Here is a 22,073-nt window from a genome sequence, read left to right as displayed (position 1 = left end):
TTCATACCAATTTGCCACTTGCTCCACCTGTCTGTCTGTCTGTAAGCTCCATCTGTCATGAGACAAACATGAAAGAAGACGTGCAGTTTATTGTGTTTCACCGGCGACGAGATGTCATTACGTGCAACAATTATGCACGGCTGCGCGCTCTTTATAACTCACTGTGAACCTATGTTGCATAATAAAGATTTGCCCCCTCGTAATTTTTAACCACCCACTCAGTAACGTCATCCTGGCGCCAGGCCTGCCTTAACCTCAGTCACTGCATGATTATATAAAGGTAGAAAAATAAATAAAATACAGAGGAGGAGAATAGAATATGAAACAGCCTTTATTTCATTAAAAACTAAATGAGACGTGTTTTCTCCTGCGGGACGGGAGAAGACACAAAATCATCGATCTCTATTATTGTGCGGGCATAAATTCTCAGAGTTTTGCGGGTGCGGGCGGGAGTGGACATACACATTGCGGGAGCGGGCAGGGGTGTAATACACACGTTGCGGTTGCGGGCGGTAATGGTCAGAAATTCAGCGGGAGCGGGATGAAGAAAACAGTCCCACGCAGGGCTCTACTTTGTTCCCAGGGTCTTATGTATATCCCCAGGGTCTTATGTACGTTCTCAGGGTCCTATGTACGTTCTCAGGGTCCTATGTATGTTCCTGGGGTCCTGTGTTCCCAGGGTCCTATGTATATTCCCAGGGTCCTATGTACAGTATCTCACATAAGTGAGTACACCCCTCCCATTTTTGCAAATATTTCATTGTATCTTTTCATGGGACAACACTATAGAAATGACACTTTGATATAACTGAAAGTAGTCATTGTACAGCTTGTATAGTAGTATAGATTTACCTTCCTCTGAAAATTACTAAAGTGCCTAAAGTGTCAATATTTTGTGTGCCAACCATTATTATCTAGCACTGCCTTAACCCTTTTGGGCATGGAATTCACCAGAGCTCACAGGTTGCTTCAGGAATCCTCTCCCACTCCTCCATGATGACATCATGGAGCAGATGAATGTGAAGACACCTTGCGCTACCCCACCTTCAGCTTGAGGATGGCCCACAGGTGCACAGGTGAGTTTAGGGCTGGATACATACTTGGCCAGTCCATCACCTTCACCTTCAGCTTCCTCAGCAAGGCAGTTGTCATCTTCTAGGTGTGTTTTGGGTCATTATCATGTTGGATAACTGCATTTCAGCTCAGTTTCCGAAGAGGGGCGATCATGCTCTGCTTGGAATTCATGTTTCCCTAAATGAGCTGAGCTCCCCAGAGCCGGCAGCACTCATGCAGCCCCAAACCATGATGCTGCCACCACTATACTTGACTGTAAGCAAGGGACAGTTGTCTTGGTGCTCTTCACCAAGGTGCCACACATGCTGAAAGAGCTGAAAGAGCTCTGGGGAGCTCGGCTCATTTAGGGAAACATGAATTCCAAGCAGAGCATGATCGCCCCTCTTCAGAAACTGGGCTGCAAGTTTTCATTATCAAGTTTTCCAACATGATAATGACCCAAAACACATCTAGAAGATGACAACCGCCTTGCTGAGGAAGCTGAAGGTGAAGGTGATGGACTGGCCAAGTATGTATCCAGCCCTAAACTCACCTGTGCACCTGTGGGCCATCCTCAAGCTGAAGGTGGAGGAGCGCAAGGTGTCTTCACATCCATCTGCTCCATGATGTCATCATGGAGGAGTGGGAGAGGATTCCTGAAGCAACCTGTGAGCTCTGGTGAATTCCATGCCCAAAAGGGTTAAGGCAGCGCTAGATAATAATGGCTGGCACACAAAATACTGACACTTTAGGCACAATTTGGACATGTTCACTGTGGGGTGTACTCACTTATGTTGCCAGCTGTTTAGATGTTGATGGCTGTGTTTTGAGTAATTTTCAGAGGAAGGTAAATCTATACTACTATACAAGCTGTACACTGACTATTTTAAGTTATATCAAAGTGTCATTTCTAGAGTGTTGTCCCATGAAAAGGTATAATGAAATATTTGCAAAAATGGGAGGGGTGTACTCACTTATGTGAGATACTGTATGTTCCCAGGGTGCTATGTATGTTCCCGGGGCACGCTTGAACCATACTCGAGATCAACCTTTCAAGTGGACCTAGGCACGGATCACTGAAAAGTCCCAGGGTGCAGTACACAGTGCTCACACTTTTCAGAAAAACTGGACAAAGGAAAGTGTACTCGAACCAGGCCGGGGTTCCTGATGTGAAAGCCTTCTTAGTGTCTTTCAGCTCATTGTTTTTTTTACAGCCAGCAACTTTTTGTTTTGCTTCACCGTCACTGCTCTCATCAAACTAATTGTCAGTTGCAGCTGGCAGGAGTTTTCAACAAAAGCACTCCAATAAACCTGCTGTACACTCACAGCTCAGCACTAAATGCCAGACAGGCACAGTTAGAAACTAACTGATGAACATAGTGGAGCATTTAGTAGCTTAATGGCCAAATATTTCTTTTAAAAGTTGGTGAAGACCAAAACAGAGCTGAACAGAGAGGTAATATTGTGGACAAACAGGACTCTGAATGAATAATAATGTTGGTCTGTGTCCGCTGGATGTTTAAAATAAATCCTGTAATGAATTGTTTTGAAGTTCACCACATTAGCTTTTTACAGTAATGTGTCAGTGTTGTCTTTTTGCTCCTTAAGGTCCAAAAAAATCATTAAACACAAATTCAATAAGAATCGTGTCAATTGTCATGTGGGTGCAAATAAAAATAAAATGTGTGTGTTTGCAGAAAGGTCCTGGCAGATAAAAGTGGAGCACATACGGAATCAGATAAGAGACAATCCATACGAACCAACAGCTCTTCTGCTGTCAGCGCTGGATGAAACAGCCTGTAAGTAACTCAGAATTTGTCCATGAAGATTGTTTCAATGAATCCTGTTTCTGATTTAGAAAAAAATATTGTGAACCACAGCTGAATTTTCTGGAAAAACACAGTAGATATAAGCATATAAATGTAAATGTATTCACTGCATCTAGTTGAACATTTAGTTGTAGCGTTTCACCACAGAAACAGAATTTGATTTCCCCCTCGAGACAGTGTATTAAACATTTTAAAATGTACTTCAATGTGCAGAACTATTGCAAAGAAAGAACAAAATATCAGATTATTTTAAACTAAATATGCACAGTATCGCCACAGCTCTTAGTGGGTCCAATCGCGTCCAGTCCAGCCGAGCACTGAGCCAGCTTTTTAAACCAGCTTGTCCAATCGCATTAAAAAAATCCCATAAATGATAGTCATAAAATAATAAACTTATAATAATTTAATAAGTCAAATAAGAATTCAGTGATTCTGCCTCACTGAATAAAATCAAACAGCATAAATACAATGTTATGACATTATGGAAGATAAAAAAAAGTGTAGGTACTGGTATCTGTTGAAGTTATGGTTTAAACACCTCTGAAACTGATCAATGAAACTGATCAGTGTTTCAGAGAATGTTTCATTCTCCTTGTGTTTTAAATATGTTTTATTGTACAGCACTTTGTAACTATGTTTGGAAAGGTGCAATACCAATAGAGTTTTTTATTATTATTATTATTATTATTATTAACATTATAAGACATATTATGGCTTGAAAAAATGACCTTTATCTAACTTTAAGGGGCTGCACACATACCGTATCTTTAACCACCTGTAAAACACAAGGTCAGGCACTGGGCGCTACTCAACACAAGGTTGTGTACAGGTTGCAGCTAAGGCTGCTAAGCAACCTCAACAAGCACTATATCACAACTGATCATTTTTCGTCAACGTTTTTTCCATGAGGAAAAAAAGACGATGACTAAGGCAGAAACACTTTCACTAGTTAAATGTCAAACCTACTTTTGATGCTACATAGATCTCTAAACCTGTAATTTATGGTCAAAATAAAACTTTTATAGGTGAAATGTGATTTATGCAGACTTTGACAAATTATAATTATTATATTTACTTGAGAGTTTTCTCCTGGTGCTCAGGTTCGCCCATCAATGTCAATCACATTAGATTTAACCATCAATAATAATAATAATAAAATAACAATCAAATTGGAGTTCAATGTTTCTGCGTCTCTGTATCAAGATAAACTGCATCAATACAATGTTATGACATTATGGAAGGTAAAAAAGTGTAGGTACTGGTATCTGTTGAAGTTATGGTTTAAACACCTCTGAAACTGATCAATGAAACTGATCAATGTAATAAAAGATGTTCCGAATGGTTTTTAAGGTGCTGGTTAACAACAGGAGCTGTTCTGTAGTAAACAGGAATGTCGCAAGACCAAAAACTCATGATAAAAAAGTTCACAATATATTTATCACTGTTGTCATTTGAGTTTCTCCTAAAAAAACATCTGAGCTGTCTGTCTACTTTATTGATCTCTTATTGATTTTAATTCCAAACACGTTTGTTTTCAAACATTTTCAATAACATTTAACTCCAGAGTATTGTAAAGTCCAAAAAAAAAAGATGGATGTAATTATTTCCAACATTTGGAACATGTTTTTAGATAGATAGATAGATAGATAGATAGATAGATAGATCGCCAAGTGTGAAAGGAGTGCAAAAACTATTTAATGATATGAGCAACAAAAAGCTTAAATTATCATGTAATGTAATGAAAAGAAGAAACTGGAAACATTTAAAAAAAAAAAAAAAAAAGCAGACTAAGACCTCGTGTCCACCAAAGCATTTTTTCCAAGTCAGAAACGGCAGCCGTCCTTCAGGAGATGTCCACCTGGGAGTATGAGAGTGCTTTGGAGGTGCAGCATTTTTTCAGCTAAGACGCTTTGGTGGCAGCTGGTTGCTATGATACAGAACATGTATGCTGTGAGGGCTGAAGCATGAAGAGAGGGAGGATGGACCTGCAAGTCATGGTTCAACATGTTTTCAATACAGCAAAAAAGTCTAAATTGTTGTGATTTATAAATGTTTAATTTATTTAAAAAGAACATCATAAAGTCTGGTGTTTTTTTGACTTTGAATAATGATGGAGCCATACCCGAGTGACCTCTCCTCTGGGATGTCTTTTTAGCAGCACAGAAAACTTAAAACATCTCCTTAAAAAGTATTAAATGTAGTATTGTAGTTATAAACAAAAGGAACAATTTCGTTTCTGAAATGCCAGAGAAATACCCTTGTTATTTTTAATTTTATATTTGAATATATATGGCAGAGGAATTGTGGTCTAGCTGAAAAGGGCTTGTGAAGGAATATTGAAATGGGGTTCAATGTCAATGAAGCCTGTTCATAAAACCTGTGTAGCGTTCAGTGCAGAATAAATTCTCATTGCTCCCATTTTAAAGAATTAAAAATATACGCTGGCTTCGGGGAAAAAAATGCTTTGATGGACACAGGCTTTAATAATGGTTAGAATACTATGGATAATATTCAAACAGGATTCAGTACAATATACAACATGTTTAAAAATGTCTGGAAGGTAATCCCAAATGATTTATTTTCTTTTTTAGGCCACCTAGTGGCTGCAGGGCCTGAAATAGCTGCTTAGTCTTGCTTACGCCTCAGGCTAGCTCTGAAAATACAGTTAGCATCAAAATAAAATGAGGGGAGACAAACAAAGCACAAATACAACCACAGCTTTTAGGATAAACTGTAGCCTGCGGAGTCTGATGTGAAGGTTTATAGGAATACAGTAATCAGACTGACAGGAGGTGTAACTGCAATACAACATAACAAACATGTAGGAAACAGACCACAAATGCTTTTATAAAAATGGGCATTACTCTTATCACACTAACAGATTCAAACGTGACAAACTGTGTTTTTTATTTATAAGCCGTATTATCAACAATAATCATATCATTGAACTGATTTTATTCAGTGTGTACACTGGACGTTCAGTTCATTACTTTTCACAAAAACAGAGTTATTCAGAGCCTTCTTTCTTGTAGCTCTACTGAGCGTCAGACCTTTCCTGACTTCTGATTTCAAATTTAGGGGGTCTGTATTCAATGACAGGAATGCAGAAGAAGTCACGTCCGTCAGACTCAATTGTTAAATATAAACAGCATGCCTCGGCTCAGGTTGATGTAGCAGATGATGTAAATGAATGCGTGAGCTGATGCTGACTGTCAGGGGTGGTGTGTATTTTTGATTTCTAGGGCTGTTCAATCTGCGCGGCAACGACATCCCATACAATCCCTTCTTCTACTCCTACACGCTGCTCACAATGGATGAGATCTGGTAAGTCCATTTTTCAGGGATGTGTGAACATGTGGGATTCCTTTGAAATTGTCTTGTGTCTTTATTGTGTCCCAGCACATATACCAGGATACAAGGACATATAGAATTTTTCTTACATAAACCTCTTCTTTTATGAACCACTATACCTCCTGCCACATCACCCAGGCTCTTCCTCCACATGGACAGATTGACAGAAGAGTTGAGAGCGTACCTGAACTCCTCCTGTAACGAGTCCCTCTGTGTGCAGCTGAAAAGCTACGACAGTGTCAGAGATTACCTGAAGGAGTATGTGGCCCAGCCTGGGGTTAAAGTGTGGATTGGCACAGAGTACACAAACTATGCTCTTTATGAGCTCATTACACCAGAGGTATGCAGATGAATTATTCCATTATACTTAGTGTACTGTCTAATGTCCTTCTTTGTTAGTGTAACATTATGATTTAATGAAATGCACTGTGCACATAGAGTATAATAGACTTTTTGTATTGCTGTGCTGTTGCATCTGTAGCGAGTCATCCTTGTTGGCTGCTGCTGGGATACTGTCGATAGTTTTGATGCGTGTTGTGGACAAATCCAAGTTTTTAAAGCTGCACTAATCAATATTTTTATATAAACAATTGATTAAATGACTGTTTAATGTGAAGGAGTCGCTCATGCTGAAGAACACATAAAAATGTATTACCTGACTCTGCAGCTGCCCTCAACTCTACAGAGCGTCTTCAAAGACATAGTTAAATGAAAAATGTTACATGCTAAATATATGTCAGAAAGCTCATTTTAAGTGTTTGATATTAACATTCCTTTTACCTTTTCATGCTGCATGTGTAAACTATCAGCTACCACATTCACTGTAACAACTTCATTGTTACAACAGGCGATCATATGTCAGGGACGTGTTCCTGCCACCAAGTGAACAAAAAATCAATTAATTCAGGTGTAAAAGGAGAGTTAAACCTCAAAAATGCATTTATTTTGTCTCTTACTTGTAGTAATATTTATCAGTCTAGATTGTTTTGGTGTGAGTTGCAGAATGTTGCAGAGAGATGTCTGCCTTCTCTCCAGTATAATGGAATTAGATGGCACTCGGTTTGTAGTGCTTAAAGTGCCAAAGATAAACATTTGAAAAACTCAACAGCAATGTCTCTTAACAGAAATCATGACCCGGGTAATCAAGATAATCTATAGACCTTGTTGTGTGCAGTTTCATGTGGGAACTGTTTTCTTTCTACTGAACTACACCTGCAGTATCACCATGCAGAAGAAAGTGTTGATCTACTGTTAGCTCACCTAGCAGCACTGAGCTAGCTAACGTTACAGCTCAGCCCACAAGTCAAGTGCCATCTAGTGTTATTATATTTGAAAGAAGGCAGACATCTCTACAGCCGATATCTCCAACACTCTGCAACTCACACCAAAACAATCTAGACTGATAAACAGACCAAAGTACAAGGAAAAATATATATTTTATGTATGGTTGAACTGTCCCTTTCAGTGAATTTAAATCACACAAGGTCATTTCTTTGCATATCACCAAGCTGCATAGTTATTTTGTAGAATCAGCATATTCTAGAGACTAAATAGTCACCTCAAAGCAAGAGGGTTCCTGGTTTGAACCTGGGATAGGAGACTCAAAGCCCTAGGTGGGGGAGCCCTTCTGTGTGGAGTTTACATGTTCTGCCCGTGTCAGCGTGGGTTTTCTCCGTGTACTCCAGCTTCCTCCCACAGTCCAAAGACATGCAGGTTAACTGGTAACTCTAAATTGTCAGTAGGTGTGAATGTGAGCGTGAATGGTTGCCTGTCTCTATGTGTCAGCCCTGTGATAGTCTGGTGACCTGTGCAGGGTGTACCCAACAGGATAATAAAGGAAAAGGAAAACAGTCTCATCTACTTTTTAAAATGAGAGGACAAGGCCTCTTCTGGAGTAAAAAGCATTAAAGGATATATATATATCGTTATAGATTATTATTTTTTCATCATGTAGGAAAAACTCCTGACCAGCTCCTACTCTCCTGTGTTGACGACAAAAGCAGTGAAAGACGAGACGGAGCAGCGAATCCTGAGAGATGCTCACGTATGTCATCTGTACACAGACACAGTTGCAGCTCTACATACATGTTCTGCTCACGGTAAACACAGCCACACCATCATGTACATGCACACATGAGCACCGGTGGTTATGAACACCTCTAAAGATAAACACTTGTGGTTTTTATTTACATCTGTACGCCCAGATATGAGCCTCTAATACATTTACGTGAGGCTGTTATCATCCCAGGAACTCATTAATCAGCCTTCACTGACAGATCTGCGAGACATTTATGAATCGTTCTCATCGAGTGCTTGAACACTTCAGTGATCACACACCCTGATGCATTTATTACCCTGTCCAAAGATGTCTGAACAGCCTTGGAACATGACATGTAAATCGTCGGCCTGTGTGTTTTGTGTTGTTTGTGATTGATGCCAAGACTCTCCTAGTCAGTGTATCATTGTGGCTCCATGTAGGTGAGGGACGCGGTCGCGGTCATCCAGCTGCTGATGTGGCTGGAGAAGGCCGTGCCAGAGGGCAAAGAGACCGAGCTGACTGCTGCAAAATACGTCAATGATTGTCGCAGGTGAGTGTACACGAGATGGAGGAGAGCTGGGAGACTGTATTTGCTGAACAGGAAGGGCTTTGCTACCTCATGTCAGAATATCAGTGCTGTACAGTGTAGAAAACATATTATGAAGTGACATAAAGGCAGAGAGAAAGACAGTGAGGCTGAAACTTAGACATGTTCATTAATTTAAAAAGACACTCAAGTCACAGTTAATATAAACATTACATTACAGTAAACAGAAGGACAGCAGAGGCCCGAGCTTTGAGACGATCTCTGCAAGTGGACCCAATGCTGCACTCGCCCATTACAGGTAAGATTTATTCATACTCTTCCTCTTCTTACTGACTTATTCATTTTCTTGTGCATCATACATATGTACAGGGTCCAAAACTAACTTTTTCACTTACCAGCCAGGCTGGCTGGTAAGTGAAATTTTTTACCAGCCAGGCACATATTTTACCAGCCAACCAAATAAAAATTGCTTTTAAGTGTTGTAATTTGCTATCATTAGCATGTCATTTGGGTCTTGTATGCGATTCATAATCAATATTTTAATAGTGTGCACTAATATTAGTAATAATGTATGCTAAAATATGAATAACTGTTTCAACAGTTAAGTTTCAACAGTTAACCCAAATATAACAGTTGTAATATTTGGGTTAATAAATTCTGTGGTATTCTTACTACAGTGCAAAAAGAATCTTTCATTAAGGAATTTTACATGAATCACTGACTTCAATCCCCTGACCAGTCTGACCAGTGGTGGGCAAAGTATTCAATGACATGACTTGAGTGAAAGTAAAGATACTCTTGGTCAAATATTACTCCAATACAAGTGAAAGTTGTTCAGTCATTTTTTTTTACTTAAGTGAAACTGCACCAACTGATTAACATACAAGTAAAGAACAGTCCCTTCATAGGTAAAGAACAGTCCCTAAAGTGCGGTGAGGTTTGTGGATGTTTACGTGCCACAAAGACAGAAATGTGAACGGCTCGTTTCTCCTCTGACACAACACATAGCCTACCTGTGTGCTCGGCTGTTCAGGTACGTTTGGGCAGCGATCGCAGCGCACTGAAATTCTCGCGCAAGCCCGTTCACATCAGACGCGCATTTCTCCACACCGGTCGACAAGCGGTTCTGCTCCCAGCTGTTGTCTCCGTCACATTTGGGGCTGTTTTTCCATCATGGATAACTGCCCAGCTTAACACATTCGCTCACGGCTCACGCAGAAAATAGACCAGACGCCGAAATGATCACTGCAGGGCAGCTCCGCGGCCGGTGTGAATGACACAATCGGTTAATATGGGCGCCGAAAGGAAACTGGCTTCACTTCGAGGCTGTTCACAGCGCTTCCGCGGGCGGTGTGGCCCTGGCGTTACGTGACCAAAGATCGTCTCTGCCTGAAATACACATTACTCTGCCAGGAAACCAGCCGATACCAGCACCGTTCTACAGTAACAAAAAAAATGCATTTTTCGCTGGTAAAAAAATATCTCGCCAGAGTGGCGAATGGTCTTAAAAATTTACCAGCCAGAGAAAAAATCTACCCGTAATTGGCGAGTGGCGAGTGTTAGTTTTGGACCCTGCATATGTATGTGTTCTTCGTCTTTTAATATTATTAAAAGACCACAGAGGTGGCTTTGGACGTATTTCCTCACATTACTCTAAAGCCTTTTTTCAAATTGTGTTCAAGGATGCTCAGGCATCCAAGACTTAAGAGCAGACTGCCAACGATCATTGCATTCACGTCCACTTTTGCCCAGAAGACAATAAGCAAAACATGGACACTGACACTGCTGGCAAAATATCTCTTACTGTCAAAAAAAATCAATTCAAAATTCAAACAATGACTTATTCTCACTGACAAGCATTGTCTTTGTGTCCGAAGTCTGATATGGCTTCAAAATAAAAACTAATAACTGTGACACAGTGTTGCACTCTGTAACATGAATACCTGTTTGAGTAATGTTTGCGACATACTACAGTGCTGAGCTGGTTTTGGAAACTACTGAACCTTTTTAACTCTAAACCTCATATTTAGGATTGTTTTAATATTTACATTTCAGTCAGAATTAATGGGCTTACAGCTAAGTCCCACAGACTCCAGATGCCAAAAAGCATTGTTGGTGGCCTGGGAGATTAGGATGCTGACTATGTAATCAACAGTGGTGGAAGTAACACTCAGATCTTTTATTTAAGAAAGTAGAGTAGAGTAGAAATACCATGATCTAAAAAATATTCCATTAAAAGTAAAAGTCCTGGATTGAAATTTAAAGATGTTTCTCTCCCATGAGGAAACTTTTACAGCCTTTGTTACCTTATTAGCCAGACGTTGGGTGATACTCATGTGGAAGTCCCCGACACCTCCTTCACACACTCTACGGATAAGAGAAGTCCTTAATTTTGTCAAACTGGAAAGAATCAGCTTTTAGTAGCTTTGTATATTACTGGGTAGATTATTAGTGTAATACTGCATCTGCAATGAAAGCATATTGTGTTTTTTATGTAAAAAAAAAAAATTAACAAGGAGAAGGATAGAAGCCTGGCATACATGGCTTTATGTCAACTGTGGAGGGATGAAGTTGGATAAAAATGATTACTAGCAGCAGGAAAAACATTTTTATTTTTTTATATAATTTTTTATTCTGAATATCTTATCTTACTATATAATGACGAAAACTCTGTCTGTCTGTGGGTGTGCAAACTTTGAATGGGCATATCTCATGGGCATATCTCATGCCCCGTATGTCGTAGAGACATGAAACTTTGCACAGAGATGCCTCTCCTCATGAGGAACACATTTGCCTCAAGAACCCATAAATTCCGGTTATATAGATTTTCCGCCATTTTGAATTTTTTGAAAAACACTTAAAATCGATCTCTTCCTAGGAAGTTTGACCGATCTGCATGAAACTCGGTGAACATAATCTAGGGACCAATATCTAAAGTTCTCTCTTGACAAAAGTTGGAAAACTTACTAAAACTGAGCTTCTATAAGGCAATGAATATTGCGGAGGGTGTGGCTCATCACATAAAGGTGTATAACATCTCAAAGGTTTCACCGATCACCACGCAACTTTGTAGGCATATGACCACACATAATCTGAGGGGACCCATCCATTATTGACCCCATCAAACAAAATGGGGACGCTAGAGAGCTAATTTCTTATCTAGGCCTAACCGCCATGTCTATTTTTACTACACTTGGTAGATATGTAGAACAGGACGCCTCAAGGTGACTGGAGAAATTTAACTCTAACTGGCAAATGGGTGGCACTATAACAACAGAAAAATGCTTAAAAATAGCTAAAATGCAACCGATCGCTTGTGGCCGAATGTTTGTTTTTTTTTTCTTCTAATTTTTGGTATGACTAAGTCATGGTATGGTATGCTGTACATAATCACGGAAACTGTCAGTGTGTCATTCTGTCAGTCAGTCATTCTACCAGTGCACCCCACTTTTAAGTCAATACAACATATAAACACTTTAACTATCTGCCCTTCAACGTGCTACCTCAACTACTAATGTACAGTTTCAGCCCACTAACTATCCCACTATTGGCAATGGTACTACTGTACTTTCAATAAAGCAATCGTACTATCAAATTCACAAAAACTCTGTCTGAATACATTGCTCTTCTTAATGGGTTTAGTTGACTATTTAATCTGCAATTCCTATGACCTGTATCCCAAACACACACCATGTGAAACTGTAGGTGGGCAACTGTGCACTCAGTGGGTATGGTGTAGTTTATTTATTTATTAGTGTTGTAATCCTAGATATTCTTCTTCTTTCTTCTTCTGAGGAAATCATACTTCCCATGGGTGAAAACTCACCAAACTTTGCACAAAGGTCCAGTCTCATGCCAGATATCCTCAGCTGTAAACTCAAGCCAATAGTCCTGATGGTGGCGCTACAGCAAGGTCTAAAGTTCAAAACTTTGAAAATTCATAACAAATCAACCATACGTGCTACAACTTTGATCAAACTGTAGCCCCAATACTGAAGAAACTTTTGTACATTTAAACCTATTAAAAATTATAAAGTTCATCGCTATTTTTTCAAAAACTGTAAAACTTCTTAAACCTACAAAAACTGCGTTTCTCAGATTTTTGATTTATCAAAAATTGAGCCTACAGTGCATCAAAATGTTTGACTGTAAACGGTACTGTAAACATATACATGCAAATTCTTGCTAAATAAATCTTCAGTGTTCATGAAAAAATGACAAAATTCTAGAGTCATGGTAGATGATGTGTGGCAAATTTCAGAATTTTATCTCAAAAACTGAATTTTTGACAGCATTTTGAATTTTGCTCTAATGTGAACAATTGGAGTCAATGTAAAAATGGCAACATCAGTTTTTCACTTATGGAGCAAATCAATCATTGTTACAAACAAATTATCAACATCTCCATGCTGTCTAGATGCAATATGTGTATTTTCAGATTTTTGTTTCAATAACTGAATTTTTTACAGTGGTTTGAAATCTGCTTTTCCATGCATGGACGGCTGCTAAACTTGGACGTCTGGCTTAGTCAGTTTGTGAAGCTACATGTAAATTGTCACTGCCTAATTAGCTCAGTGAGATAGAAATTGATCCTTGGTCTCAGAGGTTCTGAGTTCAAGCCTCAGCTGATGCAAAAGGCAGATTGTGTTGCTAAATTCCTAAATGTCTTCTAATTCTTCTGCGTGTTGCTCAGAATTGCCTAAAAATGCCCGGACCCGACCCATCGCTGCGCACCACCTATAATTTATTTTTTTTTATTTATTTGTCTTATGTATGTTTGTATATTGATATAGTTATAAAAAAACAACTCTTTCTGGATAGTCCTAATATTTGTAACATTTATAGGCAGCACAGGTTTAGTGAATAGTTGAAGTTTAACTAATTCTTCTGAGAATATGTGGTAAATTGTCACATGTTCTCTGTAGATGAATAAAGCAGAACAGTTAAATTGTTGAATCTCTTCTAATAAGCTGGTGAAATGTTACAAAAACCTTAGAAACTGTCTCTAGGTGGACTATCCAAATAATGTGTAACCAAAAATTAAATAAAAGTATTTCGTATCTACAAGTGTAGCAGAGTAAAAAATACAATATTTCCCTCTAAATGTACTAGAGTAGAAGTTCAAAGTTGCATAGAATGGAAATAAGTGGAAAATATATTCAAGTCAAGTCAAGTCACTTATATACAGCACTTAAGTAAATGTACTTGGTTATTTTCCACCACTGAAATTTCCCCTGTTTGAATCTGGACAGGGACCTTTGTTAGTTACCATCCCCCCCTTTCTCTCATTGCTCATGTCCTGTGAGCTCTCCACTCTCAATCCACAAGCTTTAGAAAATGTTGAGCAGTGATGTAAAACTTTTAAAACACAGACATGGTCCTTTAAGTGTGCTACAACTACCATCTCCACTGCTGCTGATATTGCTATTTCCTGTGTTGTTGCAGCCCTACAGAGGAAACAAACAGGAGGTTGACAGTTGATGAGATGTACCTGGTGGACTCTGGCGGCCAGTATCTGTGAGTAAAAACACACACTCCAAGTTTCACCTTTCATTACTTGCATGTGAAATGAGTCATCATGTCTCTCACTTCTCTCAGAGATGGGACCACTGATATCACTCGGACAGTTCACTGGGGAACCCCCACAGCAATGCAGAAGGTAATACAGTGGATATTACAGTGAAAGTGTGAAGAGATATTTACATTTTTACTGTCCAAACACAAGAGATTGCGAGTCATCCACACTGCAGTGAAGTTTTTTTTTCTCTTTCTGTATATTTTTATTTATTGACATCATTATAAAAGTTTGCTATTTGACTTTTGGCCGTAAACCTCTGCGGTAATGTCCCCTCAGCAAACATTAAAGGCCACATTATACAAAGTAGTCCTTTAAAACACCCTTTCCCCATCATTAACCAAACGTCTCGCTTCACAGGAGGCCTTCACTCGAGTGCTCATGGGGAACATTGAGATATCCCGAACCATCTTTCCCTCAGGGACAAGAGGTGGGAATGAAAAACATTCATGCATGTTTATAAAAAGAGATTTACAGTTTAATAATCCAACCCTGAAACATTTCCTAGTTTCACCACTAGAGAGCCCCGTTTCTCCACTTTGTGATCAACACTTTGTAATACTGTTTGAGTGGATGGAATGTAGACATGTATCTCCAGCAGGATGTTTGACTCCAGCTCTCTGTGTGGCTTCTGTGTATCAACAGGCGTAAACATGGAGATGCTGGGTCGCCGAGCATTGTGGGAGGTGGGCCTGAACTATGGACACGGCACAGGCCATGGTGTTGGAAACTACTTTGGAGTTCATGAGTGTATGCTCTCTTTTTGTTTTACATACATTTTTCGAAGTTTATACCCCCAGTATGTATTTAGTATTGTGAGGTCTTCACTAAAAACACCTTTTAAAGCATAAATCCATTCGACTGAAACAGAGTTCAGGGGCAGATTTCAATGATGCCTGATGTCTAAAAGCATCATGATTAGTATGCACAAGAGGCTGTTTTGCATCAGATTGAACTTCATTACACTGCAGTGCTAATGCAGTAAGTGGGAGTGATAAAAGTAATAAACTGGCGAGCAGTTTGCATGTTTGAGCACACATTTCATTCTGCAATGCAACCACTTCTAACATGACCAAATACACCTGAACATAAGGAGCTCAAAAATCTGCACAGGTTTGGAGAAGGCGCCACAGGGAGACGGATGATTCTCTGATTACTCATGTAATTATTTGTGTAATTCTCCATGAACTGATTAATCATTTAGCCTGAAAAATGTCAGAAAATTGTGGAAACCGTCCATGACAATTTCCCAGAATGATATCTTTAAATGTACTAATTTTACTGATTGACAGTTCAAATTACAGAGATTCAGGTCACAATGATTTCAAACAGAGAGAAGCAGCCAATATTTACACTGGAGAAGCTGTGACCAGAGAATGCTTGAAGTCTTATCTTTTAAAATGTCTCAAATGATCAATTGATCATCAAAATAGTTTATACCTCCATTCATTCATCCATCCATTTTCATCCGCTTATCCTGAGCCGGGTCGTGGGGGCAGCAGGCCGAGCAAAGCACCCCAGACGTCCCTCTCCCCAGCAACACTTTCCAGCTCCTCCTGGGGGACCCCAAGGTGTTCCCAGGTCAGATGAGATATGTAATCCCTCCAGCATGTTCTGGGTCTGCCCCGGGGCCTCCTACCAGTGGGATGCGCCCAGAACACCTCCAGTGGGAGGTGCTGAGGAGGCATCCTGGTCAGATGCCCGAACCACCTCAACTGACCACTTTCAATGCAAAGGAGCAGCAGCTCTACTCCGAGCTCCTTACCCTGTCTCTAAGGTTGAGCCCTCCACTCAACGGAGGCACCAAACCGCTGATCCATCTCACGCTCCAATCTACCTTCACTCGAGAACAAGACCCAAGATACTTGAACTCCTTGAGGCAGTAACTCTCTCCCAACCCAGAGGGGGGCAATCCACCAGTTTCTGGCAGAGAACCATGGCCTCAGATTTGGAGGTGCTGACTCACATCCCAACCGCTTCATACTTGGCTGAAAACCGCCCCAGTGCATGCTGGTAGTTTATACCTGACTAATTGATTAAATGAGTAGTAATAATAAAAATAAGTGTGTCTCCGTTAAATCAGACCGAGTATGCCAGCTTGAAAAGGTGTGTTTTCAGACGGGATTTGAAAGTGGAAAGGGAGTTAAAATTGCAAATGTCGTGGGGGACAGAGTTCCAGAGGCGGTGGGTAGTGGTAGTCAAGCAGGCAGGTGGCGATGGGAGTTGGATTAGAGAAGAGAATTTAAGAGTACAGGAGGGTGTGTAGGTATGAAGGAGTTCAAACAGGTAGGAAGGGGCTTGATTATGAAGGGCCTTAAAGGTGAGAAACAGAATCTTGTGTATTTAACAGGAAGCCAGTGAAGTCACTGGAGAACAGAGTAAGTGTCACTGGAGTGATATGATCTATGGAGGGGTTGTAGTAATGATACGGGCAGCTGAATTCTGAACCAACTGGAGTTTATGAAGACACTTGAGAGGGAAACCAAAGAGGACAGAATTGCAACAATCAATACATGATGTAACCAAAGAATGAACTAGGATAGTAGCGCTATTATTTGTTGTAAAAAATATTCTAAAAAAGAGACGTATGGCGCAACAAGTTAACATACATTTTTATAGACAAAGTTTAATAGACCCCACTGATTTGAAGGAGGACACATAGGATGGGATATGAGAAACGATACAGAGTGCATAAATTATTGCACACAACTGAAATGAATTTAAGGTTTGTTTTCACTTGGTTTCTGTGGTATAATCTTATTTCACTGATGTAATCTTGTAATATTTTTCCAGGGCCCGTTGGCTTTCAGAGCAACAACATTCCCTTCAGAACCGGCATGTTCACGTCTATCGGTGAGATTTTATTCTTTCCCTAAATCAGTCAACATGCACTGCAGATAAAGTTACATTATGATAATTTTAAAAGAAATTAACTGGCTCAAATGTTCTAATGTTGAAAAACTAATGAGGATTTTCTTAAAGAACCTGGGTATTACAAGGAGAATGACTTTGGGATTCGGATTGAAGACGTTGCTGTGATTGTGCCCGTACACACAAAGGTAGATATGAAACAGAGCATCTCTGATGATTCAGAATCATGTCAGGGATTTCCTGTAACGTCTTTGTGAATGTGCTTTTCTTTCCCTCAGTATGGTCATAACTACCTGACCTTTGACACTGTGTCGCTGGTTCCATATGACAGAAAGCTGATTGACACCTCGCTCCTCAGCTCAGAGCAGGTAAGACACTGTATCTGACTGCATGATAAACTGTACATTGAGAAGTTACAGGAATGTCAATGTCACTTCTTTTGAAAAGCAAAAGTGTTAACCCAAAACATTAAACCAATTCCCTAGTAACAAGCTACTGTATAATGTAAATTTACCTCCCCAAGGATTTGACCAGTTTCCTGTTATACTTGTAAATATCTTTAAGTTTAAGAGAATGTGACATCAACCGAGTATTTTCGTTTTCCTGCTGTAAGTCTGCTGGTTTCCTCCTAAAATCCCCCCTTTACACTTGAGGTCAAAGTTCCTCTGCTGCCTAGAGATGAAAACATTATTTGAGAAAACAAAACCACGTGTGAAATCAACTTCTGTGTTGTTGTTGTTTTTTTTCATCTTCAAAGTAAATGTAAGACATTTTTTGGAGCATCATTGTACAGAAAAGAATGTTGCGGTTACTTATAACAATAACTAATATTAACTTTTTAGATAGAGTGAAAAACTGTGATGTTTTTGGCTGCACAATTTTAGTTCATCTTTTTCCTCAACTTCGTTTATTCATAGTGCACATCATCCAGAGTCTTAAGATCAGTGGTGGAAAGCAACTAAGTACATTTACTCAAGTACTATACTTAACTAGAGTTTTCAAGTACTTGAACTTTACTTGAGTTTTTCCATTTTATGCTATTTATAACTCTACCCACCTACACTCTACATGAAAATATTCTGTTTTTCAGTTCACTGCATTTACTCAACAGTTGTAGGTGTTGATTTCTTCAGCTACACTTTGACTTCCTGCAACCACAAAAAATGCTCCTTTCCATTGATGCAACAGTATTAACAATTTCAAGACTTTTCCTAAAATAAGTACATTTGGCTGATAATGCTTTGTTTCTTTTTCTGAAGTATGACATTGGGTGCAGGACTTTCACTTGTAACATATAATTATATTTTTGTTCTGGTACTTTAATTTAAATAAACAATTTAAGCAATTTTTCTGCCACTGTCAGCACAGCAATGATCATTTATTGTGTATTTTTTGATGATGTGACCTGACCAGATGAAAGAACAGAACAAAAGTGGTCCAAGAATTGATCCCTGATGAATGCCACATTTGACCTTAAACCAGGAAGACACAGTATTATGATATATTTCTACTTAATTTTGTCTGTTATCCGCTGTTTACTTGATACACATGCACGTGGAAGCAGTGCACAAAATTCAGTTTACTGTGAATAGCCAAGCAAGTAATAGATGACCTGATTTCCAAAAGGCAATAAGTTAAAGACAACACATTACTTATTATTTTATGCACGATTATTCTTTTATTTCAATCTTTATTAGTATCAAAATAATAAAAAAGGAAAAGAACCTAAAGCAAAAGTTTGGGACCCACTCTTTATGGTAAGTGCTTAATAGCGCCCCCTTTGGCAAGTATCACAGCTTTCAATTCTTGTTTGGGGGATTTTCACCTATGTATTCTTCCTGCAAAAGGCCTCTAGTTTTGTGAGATTCAGTCTTACATGCACTGCTCTTTTGAGGTCTATCCACAGATTTTTAATGATGTTTAGGTTGGAGGATTGTGAGGTCCGTGGCAAAACCTTCAGCTTGTGCCTCTTGAGGTAGTCCATTGTGGATTTCAGGGTGTGTTTAGGATTATTGTCCTGTTGTAGAAGCCATCCTGTCTTCATCTTCAGCTTTTTTACAGATGGTATAATGTTTGCCTCCAGAATTTGCTGGAATTTAACTGAATCTATTCTTCTCTCTACCTGTGAAATGTTCCCCTTGCCACTGGCTGCAACAAAGCATGATCGATCCACCCCTATGTTTAACAGTTGGACAGGTGTCCCTTTTTTCTCTAAGCATACCTTCGTGTTGAGTCCAAATTGTTCTATTTTAACTTCATCAGTCCAAAGGAATTACGTGTGTCAGGCCTGTTTAGATGTTCCTTTGCAAACCTCTAATGCTTAATTTTGTGGTGAAGACACAGGAAAGGTTTTCTTCTGATGAGTTCTCCATGACAGTCACATTTGTACAGGTGTGGCTGCACAATAGAACAATGCACCACCACTCCAGAGTCTGCTAAATCTTGCTGCAGGTCTTTTGCAGTCAAACTGGGTTTTTGATTTGCCTCTCTAGCAATCCTACGGGCAGCCCTCTCAGAAAGTTTTCTTGGTTGAGCAGACCTCAACTTGACCTCAACAGTTCCTATTTACTGCCATTTCTTAATTACATTACAAACTGACGAAACAGCTATCAGAAAACACTTTGCTATCTTCTTATAGCCTTCTCCTGCTTTGTAGGCATCAGTTATTTTAGTTTTCAGAGTGCAAGGCAGCTGTTTGGAGGAGCCCATGGCTGCTGATTGATGGGACAAGGTTTCAGCATTCAGAGTATTTATAAAGCTGTGAAAGTTGCATCACCTGGGCTATCCTAATGATGATTGTGAACAAGTCAGAGCCAAGCTAATTAAGGTCTGAGACCCTTGTAAAAGTTGTCTAAGAGCTTAAATATCTTGGGGTACCCAAACTTTTGTATGGAGCTCCTTTCCTTTTTTACAATCTAAAAGTGTAAAAAAAAAAAAAAAAAAAATACAGTACTCTTGCTTGTTTAAAAGCATGTTTCATCTTTAACTGCATGCCTTTGGAGATCAGTTCATCTTCAACTTACTTAATTATTCACAGTAAGAGAAAACTTTTGCATGCCACTGTACACCTTTAGGCTCGTTCATGACGTTCATAAAAGGACCACAACAACCCCAAACACCAAAGTACTGAAAATTTGAAAATGATCTAATATAAAGTGTGCAGCAGTTCAAGTCTTCTCCTGATGGTACTTCGAATCAATCTGACAGCAGCCAATTATCCAGTGTGGGCAGGAGAGAAAGGTGCATTTGGTAATGACACCAGCAGACGGAGACAGTGATATTCTGTAATATCACGTGGTACTTTACTTTTAAAATGCTGTGGTTAATGAAACATGGACGGCATGTGGTTAAATGATCCCAGATAAAGACTGCAACTTCCACTTGAGGATTTCTTCCACAACTGTCAGCATAGCAATGATAATTAATTGTGGGTTTTATTTTACAATGTGACCAAGTGACAGAACAAAACGTTAAGTGGTCCAAGAATTGATCCCTGTGGAACACCATATTGATTCTAGACCTGGAAGATATGGCATTATTATACTATATTTCTGTTTTATTTTGTGTGTTTGCCACTGTTTACTTGTTTATTTTATATGCACACACACAAGGAAGCAGTATGCATCTTTAGGCTCGTTCATGACTTTGATTAAGAGTGTTGTTTTCTCACTCCAGCTTCAGTGGCTGAATAAATACTATGAGACAATCCGGAAGCTGGTCAGTCCTGAGCTGGACAAACAGGGACTTCAGAAGGAGAAGGACTGGATGCTCAAACACACAGAACCCTTCACAGAGTCTGGCTCTTCAGCGTCTGTCTGTTCCTCCTCGCTGACCCTCATCGCTCTGGCTGTCGCTGTCCTCCACAACGTCATTTGAGCATCTTCATCTCTCTTGCACATTCACAGCAGACTTGCGCACTAATATTACCCCCTATGCAGTCTCTACTGAGCAGCTATACCAGGTTGAGAGGTGCACTGCAATTTAGCATTTTTTAATTGAAGGATATATTTGTTTGATAATTTAATTGGGTGGGTAAATGATTTATATTGTGGTGTTTAAAATGATCCTGTGTGTGATTGATGTTTTAGCTTTTTGGTTTTTAATCTGGACATTTGTATGACCAGCTGATATGATTTTTATTTTATTAAAGTAAGACCCTTTGAAACAAAGGTTTGGCCACATGTCATGAATTTGATTTCATTTTAACTTAAAAAAAAAAAAACATGAAAGACTTGCAACTGTTTTGATTTCATGCAGGCAGGAAGGCACTTTATTAATACCAAGGGGAATTAAAGTGTCCATGAACTATGACACAGCATAAATCACATAACACTGTAAAATAAAATACAAAATAAGATAAAAGCCAAATAGTACATAGTGGATAAATCAAAATATCATTGCCCAGTGTCAGCTTGGTGGCCACAAACATTTTTAGATGTTGATATTTGGTTGGAATGTAGGTTGTGATATTAGGTTAGCAAAATTCTGTGTCAGGACGCCCAATGCCAACTTTAATTTGATGTTAAAAAAAAAAAAAAAAAAGATGACAAATAACTTTTTGGTTTTAGGATGTGTTTTTAAATACAAAAATCCAGTGTCATTTCAGACGTCTCATGCCAATGTCATCTTGACAGAATGACAACATTCAGTCATAAGGTATGAAGAACAAAACCCAATGTATGCAAAACATCATATTGTTAACGTTCACACAACATGAAATTTTCATGTCATTAGACATTTAAAATACCGTCAACCCGATTTTCATTCCAACCAAAATTTAACATCTGTCTAACGTGAAAGGCCAATGTC

At 39.2% G+C, this 22,073-nt stretch overlaps 1 protein-coding gene across 1 annotated transcript in view; it reads left to right on the top strand.

Moving 5' to 3' along the window:
• xpnpep2 (X-prolyl aminopeptidase (aminopeptidase P) 2, membrane-bound) overlaps positions 1 to 21,433 on the top strand; it is a 33,342-nt gene extending 11,909 nt beyond the window's left edge. The window contains exons 8-21 of the mRNA XM_033632564.2: positions 2,751 to 2,852; positions 6,125 to 6,206; positions 6,372 to 6,573; positions 8,188 to 8,277; positions 8,712 to 8,821; positions 9,039 to 9,116; positions 14,264 to 14,335; positions 14,417 to 14,477; positions 14,754 to 14,823; positions 15,039 to 15,143; positions 17,187 to 17,246; positions 17,376 to 17,452; positions 17,543 to 17,632; positions 20,940 to 21,433. Of these exons, the coding sequence (XP_033488455.1) occupies positions 2,751 to 2,852; positions 6,125 to 6,206; positions 6,372 to 6,573; positions 8,188 to 8,277; positions 8,712 to 8,821; positions 9,039 to 9,116; positions 14,264 to 14,335; positions 14,417 to 14,477; positions 14,754 to 14,823; positions 15,039 to 15,143; positions 17,187 to 17,246; positions 17,376 to 17,452; positions 17,543 to 17,632; positions 20,940 to 21,140 (1,400 nt within the window). The 3' untranslated portion in view covers positions 21,141 to 21,433. The remainder of the gene's footprint in view (positions 1 to 2,750; positions 2,853 to 6,124; positions 6,207 to 6,371; positions 6,574 to 8,187; positions 8,278 to 8,711; positions 8,822 to 9,038; positions 9,117 to 14,263; positions 14,336 to 14,416; positions 14,478 to 14,753; positions 14,824 to 15,038; positions 15,144 to 17,186; positions 17,247 to 17,375; positions 17,453 to 17,542; positions 17,633 to 20,939) is intronic.
• The last annotated feature ends 640 nt before the right edge of the window (positions 21,434 to 22,073 follow it).

The sequence above is a fragment of the Epinephelus lanceolatus genome, chromosome 7 (genome assembly GCF_041903045.1).
Source record: "Epinephelus lanceolatus isolate andai-2023 chromosome 7, ASM4190304v1, whole genome shotgun sequence".
Taxonomy (NCBI): domain Eukaryota; kingdom Metazoa; phylum Chordata; class Actinopteri; order Perciformes; family Serranidae; genus Epinephelus; species Epinephelus lanceolatus.
The sequence above is the reverse complement of the archived record's forward strand: the minus strand, read 5'-3'. Positions and strand labels throughout refer to the sequence as shown.